General features: G+C 35.1%; 1 protein-coding gene across 1 annotated transcript in view; it reads left to right on the top strand.

The window, feature by feature from the left end:
- Positions 1-7,228, top strand: part of LOC139123334 (piwi-like protein 1) — a 32,943-nt gene extending 25,715 nt beyond the window's left edge. Inside the window, exons 18-21 of the mRNA XM_070689489.1 lie at positions 1,939-2,044; positions 2,406-2,597; positions 3,155-3,327; positions 4,321-7,228. Of these exons, the coding sequence (XP_070545590.1) occupies positions 1,939-2,044; positions 2,406-2,597; positions 3,155-3,327; positions 4,321-4,477 (628 nt within the window). The 3' untranslated portion in view covers positions 4,478-7,228. The remainder of the gene's footprint in view (positions 1-1,938; positions 2,045-2,405; positions 2,598-3,154; positions 3,328-4,320) is intronic.
- Positions 7,229-11,778: the final 4,550 nt, after the last annotated feature.

Below are 11,778 nucleotides of genomic sequence, written 5' to 3' on the forward strand. Positions count from 1 at the left end.
ATGGTGCAATAAAGCTTCACATTGTCGCATTGAAGCCACTACCACTCTTGCAAGTGCTGTTTGTACTTATCGCCAACCAGCAAGTGTCAAAGTGTCTTTGTATTGCAACGCTGACGTGCCAAGTGGTAGTGTAGTTATCTAATCAGGCTTCAGTCCCTGTTGCAAACACCAATCAGTGATAACACGAAAACATGTACAGCTTTTTAGCTACTATAGACTATAGTCTATAGAAGCTATTGGGATGGGTATCCGTCCGGCGTCCGTCGTCAGTCTGTATGTATGTATGTATGTATGTATGTATGTCCGTTTGTGAGGCGTCCGTCCACTCAAATATCTTGAGAACTGCAGTACTTACTGATTTGATATTTGTTGTGTAGATGAAAAATATGATTTTGAGAAACTATTTTTTTAATTTTTTGATAATGTTGAAAATGGGCAAATTAATGCCAAAAAAGGTGTTTTTGGTAAAAAATCTTCTTCTTCATAACCGCTGATCAGACAGCTTTGTTATTTGGTATACAGGTCCCTAGGGATAACCCAACTCAGATTTGTTCAAATTGTGATGAAATATGCAAATGTGTATTTTTAAGGAATTTTTTTGTCATTTTTGGTCAAAATTTGACTTTCATTGTATGTAATTCCTGTACTGTATAAACCCTATCAATTCACCCAGAAAAAAATAATTAAGATGATTTTAAATAATTGAATTAATTAGGAAATCATCAAAGCCAAAATAATTTTAGTGTGGAATTATCAGAAAGTTCAACTTTTTTGACAGTTCATAGTGAAATGCTTACCGTCTTTGAGGATTAAAACATGTAAAGGCAACTTTCCTGAATCCCAACTTTGATATATTCTGAACCACCATTTATGTTATCTAAAAGAAATTGCTCATAATGGTTTGTCATGATAGGGTGGTCAAATAAATAGAGATAGAGAAAGTTCTAATTTCCATTTATGGTTGACTTGGTAAGGATAAAATAAAATTACTTTTTGAGGAAAAAAATAGAGTGGTCAATTAAAAGAGTGGTCAAAGTGATATGTTTTTATGGTAAAGCTGGGCTGTAAGATTCCTCATGTGTTATTTATAGCAATTATGCAATCTGTGTAAACAGTGCAATGAAAGTGTAACATGATTCCTTATAATGCTTTTGATGACCTTGAACTTCTTAAGTTTCAAAGATTTGTCTCTTCAGTGTGCTTTCTCTGAGTATGTACAGTCTCAACTTATTCAATGGAACTTACTTACAATGTTAATTTGAAAGTTAAAATGTGCTTGATAAATAGGATGAAAATACTGATATTGAAAGATAGCCAGCTTTCTTTATAACCTGACAGATATGCTGTTTTTTTATGACGTAAATCTTGATTTAAGCAAGTCTTGTTTACTTTAATTAGAATGTAATTAACTCTTGTTTATTTGCTATTATAGACTAATATAGTCTGATGAAATTTGCAAATCTGTATTTTTACAGAATTTTTCTCCATTTTTGGTCAGGCCATCCTGAAATGAGCTATCAAAGATATCCACCTTCTTCATAAATACATGTGTCACAAAAGGTTATTCTCTACATAACACAGCAGAGCTCTGTCAACTGTTGAGTCGCTTGTTTTTTCAAAATCACTGGTCAGACAGCTTGAATATTTGGTTTACAAGTCCCTAGGATGACCTTAGTGAGATAATTTCATACAGTCAGGAAATACTTAATTTTGTATCCATGTCTATAGTAGCTTCAGGGACTTTGGCCCTATGTTTAGTTAAGGCGATCTTACGTATACTGTACTGTGATCGTGCACCTAGTCGTATGCATTATTTAAATGGGATGTTGTATTATACACAGCAACTAGTTCTTTCTATTGACCCTGCAATATGCCCATGATATAAATTACTGTGGTAGTATTTCCATAATATAAATCTGATCACTATATTGTTGCCAGTAAATTGACCAGGTGGTATTCCAGAGTATGTTTTCAACTACCTCAGCAAGAACTGATCGATGGCTTGAAGCTGTGTTTGACTTCTGCTCTCAGAAAGTACCATGAGGTGAGTTTTTTATCCAACAGTGAAAGACTTCATAAAAAGTTTACCATTTACAGTCAACCAGTTTGGAAGTCTATTGGTGAACTTAGTGATAGGGTACACTAAAAAGATAACTTCTGGTAGCTTGTGAAAAATTATTGGTGTCATCTATTCCCTACATGACATTTTACTGACTTTGAAGAGTGATAGGTCAGTTAAGATATGACTTGCAAGTTGATCCAAAATTGAGTGTAACTCTTAACTGAATTCAGTTTGGTAACCATAAAATATAAACTGTGTGAGAGAAAGAGCATTAATATTCACTCATTGGATCATCAAAAATGCAGAGATTTTTTCACAGAAAGTGTATCTTTTTTTGTTCCAGGTGAATCATACCCTACCAGATAGAGTGGTTGTGTTCCGTGATGGTGTCGGTGATGGCCAGCTGAGAGTTGTCAGTGGATATGAAGTAGATCAGTTGAAAGAGTGTTTTACTCACTTTGGATCAACCTATGATCCTAAAATGGCTGTGGTAGTGGTGCAGAAGAGAATCAACACAAGGATTTTCGGTGATTTTGTAAGTAGTAGTTTTGTCTATGAACTATATATTCATGACTCAAGCCTTAAGTTGTAAATACTGTACAACTATTAAAGTTTTAGGTGTTTTGCGGCTTTTAAGGGTGTAAACAGAAAATTGAAAGCACATTTACTCTAGCTGTTATACAGAATAGAAGACCTTTTTAGTGGTGAACAGACCTAGCTTGAGCTCAGGCCAGATATCATAGACTTTCTATGCAAAGCTCAACGATTGCTAAGATTAGCAGGTTCACATTTTATTTTTTATTTGACCTCTAAATGCTGCTCTTATCCAACCCTGCCATTAAATTTCTCCACCTTTTAACATCTAAATAAGACCGAATAATTGCACTTTTAATTTGTCTTGAACCAAGGTGACAAAAGTTTTGAATTCACAAATGTTTGTCTGTCCATTTGATGTCTGGAATTGTTTTTCAGTTACACATAATATGTATATGGAACTACTTTTAAAGCAAAATTTTTCAGATATCCTTGATATTAGATTGGCAAACTCATCTTTGCTTTCACTGACAAATTTACTCCATATTTGCATTCTAGCATGGTCAGTTGGATAACCCCAAGCCAGGTCTGGTGCTTGACCACACAGTGACAATGTGTAACTGGTATGATTACTTCCTGGTCAGTCAACATGTACGCCAGGGCACAGTCTCTCCAACTCACTATGTAGTTGTCTATGATGGCTCCGGCCTGAAACCAGACCACATGCAAAGGTACGGTGTGTAGATAGTTGTACATATTGTGAGAAATTCCAGACACTGATTGCAAATTTATTAATTTCTTTCACAGTTAGTTTCATAATTTTACCAAATTGCAGTAATAATATATTTGTCTCTTGATACAGGGTACAAATATTGTTTTTGAGCCAGCACCCATATTCCACGCATTTTAATCGGTCAATTAACACAAAATGTGCAGTTCAGTATGTGAATGCATGTGATCACTGAATTTTATGCAAGATCTGATTGAATTTTCACCAGTCTCTTAACTTTGCATATGACAAGCAATGCAATACCTTCATCCATCTCACTTTCTACTCATGAATTTCTCACTTCTGTAAGAAGTGTGTGAACAGGAAATATGTGTGACATATAACTCAATAATCATCATTGACTGGATCTGTAAAGAACCAGAACAAATCTGTGAGTGAAATTCTATGAGAAGTGCCCATGCATGGGAATATTTGCATGGTCACTGTAAAAATGACCGTGATATATGTGATACGAAGTGATGACTACTTAGAGGGGCAGGTGCTTTATCAGCTTTCTTTCTAAACAAATTAATTGAACACAGTTTTCAATGGAAAACCTAAGGACAAACATCATGTGAATAGTCAATGCCAAGAGGCACTAATTTGAGAACCAGGGCTTTGAGGACTGTTGATTAATGCTGACTGAATAGCGCCCTCAGTGTTCAACTCAAGAAGTCCTGTAAATCATACTGTCATGAACAGGTCCTTATGCCAGTGCAGATGTCTTCAAAGTACAGAGGCAATCATTTTGTGACAAGGCAGTCCATGTATTTGTCAATTTGTTGTCCATGAATTGATTTTGTCGTGTTTGCATGCTGTGGGCATGGAGAATGGTGGACCTATGTCATCCAGCATGCAACATCCTTGATATATTGAACTCATTAGGTATCTACAACAGCACAATTTTAGTGCAAGTGGGTATGACCTAAATTTTACTTTCCCTCTTATCCAACAGACTATCTTACAAGCTGACCCATCTGTACTACAACTGGCCAGGTACAGTGCGTGTACCAGCTCCATGTCAGTATGCTCATAAACTAGCATATCTGGTGGGACAGAACATCCGCAGGGAGCCCTCACAAGACTTAGCCGATAGACTCTTCTTCCTGTAAGGGTCAAAGGTCACAGACGTGATGAAAATAAGGACTTCTGTGTGCCATATTGGTTGTTTTGGTAACTCATCACTGGATGATGATATTTTCTGTGACTTGTCAGTCGGAGCAAATCAGTGGTTCACCTAGTACAAGAAAGACACAACTCATTTGGTTATCAAAATTGACTTTTCTCATATTGTTATTCACTTGTGTAACTTTTGTACACCAGATGTGTACCTAGAACTCCATTTTGCAATATCGAGATAAAAATCCACCTCAAGAAATCAAAAGTTACCATGATACCCTAATCAGTTTACCTTCTCTCAAGATGTTCAAAATAATTGTTACGTCCCTCCTGCACCGGGTCATCCATTAAACTCAACATGTTGGTAAAGAGTGGCTTTATGTATGCCTCAGTAAGTTTGAAAACATACTGTATGTTTATAACCTAGTCAAAAAGTGTTTCAGTGATGATGTCGGAACACTCTCCAGTGCGTGTGTTTTGATAGTCTTAAGGTAGAATGCACCGTAAAACACAATTTCATCTTATGTGTTACACAAGGAATTATTCAACGATGCTTTTTCATGATCAAGAATAAAAATTATGGGTCACCTTGCAAACATTTGGATTAGAGAATCAAATTAGCTAAAATATACTGATATTTGAACTTCAGCATTGCTGCTAACCCCATTGCTTAATCCTCTTTCTACCTGACTCCATAGACAAACCATAGAAATAAATACCACTGGGGAGAAAGAGGATTAACTTCACGCATTGGAATAAACTAAATTTTTCACAAAACAAAGTGGTGGAAACATACGCTGTATGGGCTTCAAGGCCATAAAAGCAGAAAACTAGTAAAATGTTATAAAAATTTGAGTCTAAAAACTGTTCTCGAGGTGCATTCTATCGGGCAGATGTGAATTCTTAAGTTGGGTAAAATGACTTTAGGATATGATTCTTAGGGATATTGGAGAAAAACATGGACATGTTGTGCTGACACCTTTTAGAAGTTGAGATGGATTTTTGTGACTTCCAGTGTTTGCTATGATGGAGAGTCGGTAGATATGTTAGGACTGCAAGTGTAGTTTTCAGTGTTAAGAAACCTGCTCTGTGTTACAGTATATTAGCAAAGTGTAGAAAAACTTGCCTACCTGAATACAGTTGTCAGGGTAGGGTTTAATCAAGTTGTCGTGTTATTTTTCATCGGCAAATAAGTTGCCAAGAAAGCCATTTGTTCCAAAGATTTGATGAAGAATTGATGAAAGTTGGAAATCTCAAGTACTCCTCTTTTAGACAGCAGAAAAAACTCTGTGAATCAGATATGCATTTATTTTAATTGTGAAAATGATTTTATTATCCAAGTTTTAATCGTGAAGATTGATTTTAGGTGTGATAGACATCACAAAATCATGATTGTAACATCAGAATTAGTTCTAGATACCCATACTGGGTTTATATGTACCAGATATGAAAATTCCATCATGTTTTTTGTAACTTACATTCCAAAAGTTTGATAGTCCTAAAGTTTCCTAGTTTGCAACCGGTAGTGTTTCGGTCAGTAGGACTTCATTCTCAGAAGACAAAAATGAAGTACTTTTCACACAAAGATAACAAAAGTTATCAAGGGTTGCAGCATAGTAGTTGATAGAATTTTATCAAGTCACTGCTATCAAACTAAACAATATGAACAAGATGGAAAGCTGTCCCTTTAGATTAACCAAGCAACAGCCTACACTAGCAGTGAGTTTTGCCATGAAGGCACTGATGCCTTTGTTTTTCTTGCCCACTTTGTGGTAGATACCTGCTGTATATACTGCTACTGTAAATGCTGCCATACAAACACAACCCTTTGTTTAAAAGAAAGTGTACTTTTAATATCATCTTGTTAAAGTAGAAAGTAGTACAATGTGTTGATCAAGATAAGAAGAGATAAACATAGATCCTGCCTGTTGTTTCAGTTGTAAAGTGCAATGCATGGAGTAGCATGTGAAGATCTTAGAGCCGTAGAGATCTGAGTGCTTGTTTGTAATTATTAGGCCATTATTATTTAATTGTTTATGTTTTGTGATCTTTTCATATAAATTATATTTAGTATAATTAATCGTATACTTAGATTTAAACTGTGTTTTCAAGTCAGACATTCCACAGTGCGAGTCATTGAAAAATTTCAGGGATCTTCAATTATGCAATATTAGTCCTACATGTGTTTGTCTATTAGACTCAGTATTTTTTAAACACTTTTTTTTCACAAACGTGTGACAGATTCAGTATGTAAAGGTCAAGTCACCAAGTGTTACCATCTCTATTTTCTGACTCCTCTGCTTTGCCTCTGCCTCATCGAAATATCATCTTTGCAGCTAGTACTCGCCAAATGTTTCTCAAGTACCTTGAAAATTGATTCTGTGAAGTGAAAAAGCAGTTGCTGACAGCAAGCAGGACACACTGTACATGGTGGTTTGATTTCAGTTCAGTGTTAAAGATACAGCTTACTCCAGTAGTTGCTAGGATTTAACTTTTTCCTAAATAGAAAAAAAGTATCATGTTCATGAGAAACTTTATGGTGCTATCAAAAGGAATGGCTATATTGATATGTTTAGGCTGTTTCATCTGACAGTTACATACACACAGCATTATGAAATTTATATTCTTTATCATAAATATATATTTTTGTTGTTGTTTAACAAAAACAGCAGGATAAGAGAACCTGCATTTATTTTCATATGTTTCAATATTTATCCATTGTTGTTAAATAAATGTTGTTTGTTAAAGAAATTTGAGGTGTGTGTTGTCATAGTGTCACTTCACATTCCTTTCCTGTCTTTGTGAATGTGAAAACTGAATTTAGGAATATTGTCACCTATAGCAACAGGCCGCAACTACAACTTTTGCTTTTTTTTCACCCTTTTTTATGTCGACTGTTAGTTCCTGTTCCATTCCCCAGAGCATGCTGAAAAGTGGGCTATTTTTGTCAACACAGCGTCTACATGTGCAATATGGATTGTTATTGTTTACATTTGAATTCTACTCTGGACCAGAATTCACTTGTCAACAATAACAATGCAGTTTACACATGTACAGCAGAGTTGACACTGAGCTGAATACTGTGTCTCAAAATGCTTTTGGGAGTAGAACAAGAAACCTATATTGACATCAGGAAGGAAAATAGTTAACAGTTACAGGTACAGGCTGTTAATTAGATGGTAGACATGCTGGAAAAAGTATACATTAGGCCAAAGTAATTAAATTCTTTGTTTTGCGTCCCCACCCACTTAGGTTTTTAAAGTTTTCATGGAAAACACACACAGTGTATCCGAGTAGGGAATTTTAGGACATGACCGCTTAGCTTTTCTGAACCAAAATTTTGTTACAATTTTCTATTTGCTGCAATCAAATTACATTGTGTTAATTTTCTTGTGTGTGTTTTTTAGCCGCTTAGACGCGTACCTTTTCCCATTTAGAGTGGATGCAAAACAAAGAATTTTATTAATTTGGCCTTATTGTCATTTATAAAATACAATGAATTTTGTCAAATTACAGTACTACTTACAGTATTAGCTTTTCTAAATGCGCTGTGTTGACAATTCTTGTGTATATGACGTACTTTGACATAATTCTTGGTTCTTTCCAGTAAATTAATGTTATTACACCTTTTAAAGTTGAATTCTTAAAGCTAAGTGGCAAACCTAGTTTTCAAGGATAGATTTGTACATATGTGATCATGGAAGTGAGGTTACTAGAACGAAAAATCAACTGTAGGGAAGTATCCGGCTTCAGCTGAAGTGTTAATTTTCAGATTTGGGGTCTCTTTTCCAATCATCGCATGAATTACTCCTTATAAAAAATTATTTCAGGATTTCACAGTGTCTCCTTGGAAAGGTCTAGGTCAAGGGTCAAACAGGATCCAATAACTACCAGTATGCAAATAAGATGTGAAAATGTTCACAGATGAACTTTACTACAAAAGCCAAACAGCTTTGATATTCTGGAGACCTACCGTAGTGAAGACTGATTTATCATGTTCACACTGGATTTGTTTTCTGAGGTTGTTCCAGAGTCTGCATCGTAACTTATCTTGGCGGCAAACATAATCACTATTGATTTTATTGAAGGAGGCACTCCACATGATGTTATATTGGGTCAACCGTAGACCCTGGAGCGAGAGGATTAATATGGGTATGACACCATCTGTCACAAAGTTTCATTTTCACTTACGAACTTCAACATAGTTTATCTGTTTACAAGTATCATGTAACCCTAGGTAAGTTTGGTTGTTGACCAGCTTGGATTGCTGCTCAATGCAATTGTTTTTCTCTTCAGGAGGATGTATTTGACCTGCTTTATGAGAAGGTACTCCATAACCAATCAGATAATGTCAAAACACCAATATGAAAAGTGCATCAAAATGTATATGTAGTTGTCTGGTGCAACAAAAGTCAATAGTCTGCCAACAGTCAACAGTCTGTCAAGATGTCATCCCAGATTATTACTGATAATGTATCCGGTTATCCAGCATTGTGGCATCAGATGTTTCCTACATATACAAATTCCCTGGCATTGCCCAAACTATAAAATACTTGCAATAATGTACAGACTCCTGGCCCATAAAAGACTCAAGCAAACTTTGCACTCCATAATGTACTCGGCTTTGCCTTGTACATTATGTCTTGCAAAGTTTGTTTTCATCCATTATTGGCTGGGAGGGGGTAGATAATTGCTCACTTATTAATTAGTATGCCTTCCATAATTTGAATTGATTTGTCATATTAAAACATTTTGGGTTCGGTCAAAACCTCTTGCCATCAAACATAAGTTATGAAGTTTCTTATCAAATGTTGAGCTTTTGAAATTTGAAATAAATCATGACACTCACAATCTTCAAATATTGTCATCTTAAAAAAAATTTATTTTGCATGTCAAAAGAATGAAATTTACAGCTTAACCTCCTACAACATTTCATTGAAAGAAGAAAACTCATTTGAATTTTCATTAAACTACAGACGTCACGGGATTAGAATTTCTGATGGATTCAATAGAGTTATTCAAATTAGAAGTTCATACAAATGACCTTGTGTGGAGGTTCTACACACATTCATGTTGCATTATGTATAGGCTGTGGCATAAATTACTTCTACAATAATCTAACTTTTGTAGAATTCAACTGTAATTTACAACATGCGGGAGAAAAAGAGACTTATTTTAAACTTGTAAAATTTCAGTAGTGCAAACTCTAAATAAATTCAGAAATTTTCCATTTCAGATTGCATGGAATTTTCTTTTTTGTTTTTGACTTTGAGTGAAGAGTGCCCTCAGGGAACAAAATGACACGACTGAGAACTATCAAAATGTCACAAGAATTATCTTGTTCCTAATTTTGCAAGGTGTCTACATATGATTCTAGAATCTATGATTGAGAAAATGTTTAAAAAACAAGTCATATTACCAAATGTACAATATTGTCAGCAATTTGTCAGAGGAAACCAGGGCAATGTCCTTTCAGAGGATATACAAGGGCATTTGGTAGTCAATGAAATTTGGTTGACAAAAGAACACACAGATATTTGTCAAAGATATGAAAGTTTCAACAAACACCTTAACAGTTACAGAAACTCTTAACAGGAGTTGAGCATACTAATGTAGATATAATTGGTGCAGTGCACCAGTATGCTCAGTCTATATAAGTGTTTGAGGACGAAGAATGGTTTGGTATAAAGTTCTGATTCTACAGCTTCACTGTGAATAACGGCCAGCATTCATGACAATTCAAAAACAGCTGAGCATAGCGTTTTAACTTTCTGCAATGCAATGCAATGACATACATTTACATGTAAAGCTTGGACAGCATAATGTACCAATATTCATAGCTTTTGCCTGGTATACACAGAGCAGGTGTACATGTTGCGATAAACTGTAGCTGTCTTCCTGTTAATCATAATCATGGCTTTATGAATGGAATTAGGATTCCTTCACAGCAAGAAAAGTGAACACTGACAAACAGTATCACACAGCCAGCATACACTGCTCCTAACCTGGACAAAATCATAACATTGAAACTTTACACTCAGTGTAATCAAAACATCGATGAGAGTTACACAGAGTCCATATCACCCTAAGTCCCAGTTGTTGGTGAAGATTATCATAAAGGTGAAACCTGTTCCTGATAAGAAACAATACATGATCTACCACAGAAACAAAATAAAGTGTGTACAAGGGGGACTGCACTGTGAATTCTGAACACCTTGCTGGGGTCACTTTGACCATGGAGGTAGCACACAGACTCCATGCTTTGACAAACACTTATGCAAAATGACAGGTACATGTGTGACGGAACCTAAGATTGCCTGCACTATATGAAACTTCTATGAAATATGTTCACATGACATTACACTTTTCGTCAATTGAGCAATACATGTATCTATATTTTACATTTGAAGTCACAGCAAAAAAATCCATGACAGCAAATTTCACTCAACCGGCAAAATGTTTCTTCTACTTGATAACTGCAATAGTAAGGTTTATAGAAAAGTTAAATATGCAAATTCTTTTCAAGCTTCTTGATCAGGGAGTTATTGCTGCTGTTGTTCTTGTACTCTGATCTATACTGTTATGTGACCAATCAGAGACTTCAGACATAGTCATGTGACCACATTCCACCAATAGGTGAAAAGAAGCTATACAGTTGCCATGTAATAACCCTCATGCAATATATAAAGCATTCAATATTGAAGGTGATGAATATCTCATTGGCATCCTGTAAATTTACTAACAAAACGAAGCAAGAATATTATTACAAACCCCCAAAATTTACTATGCGTAGTTTTTTTAATTTAAAATAATAGAAATATTCAAAAAGTTGCAAATATTACATATTTCATGTTGCCCAGTGTTTTTAAAGATAATCTGAACACGACAGAAGCTCAAGGATACACGTAAAGCTTGTTTATGAATGAGCTTCATTTACAATCAAGAATCCCCAAACAAATTTATTTTACAACATTCTTTTTTATAGCCATTCTTTTCAAGATTTTTTCTCTACATAGAAAATTAAACTGGGTTTTGCGGATACAAGTAAATGAGTATTTGGAAACATTGCATTGCCAGGTCCAAAAAATTTGGGTTCATGAAAACATATTACTTGATAAAAACAGCAGACTTTTGAAAGTGAAAGAACTTAACGATCTTCCCTGAAGGTCCTTTCTTGACATTTCTCATGAAGAATTGATACCAAAATGGATTATTTTGCATGGCTTATTTATCTGAAATTTGTGGAAAGTTCTTGATTTCTTGATTTCAAAATCAATTCTACGAGTGTTCAAAA

Source organism: Ptychodera flava, chromosome 22 (assembly GCF_041260155.1).
Source record: "Ptychodera flava strain L36383 chromosome 22, AS_Pfla_20210202, whole genome shotgun sequence".
NCBI lineage: Eukaryota > Metazoa > Hemichordata > Enteropneusta > Ptychoderidae > Ptychodera > Ptychodera flava.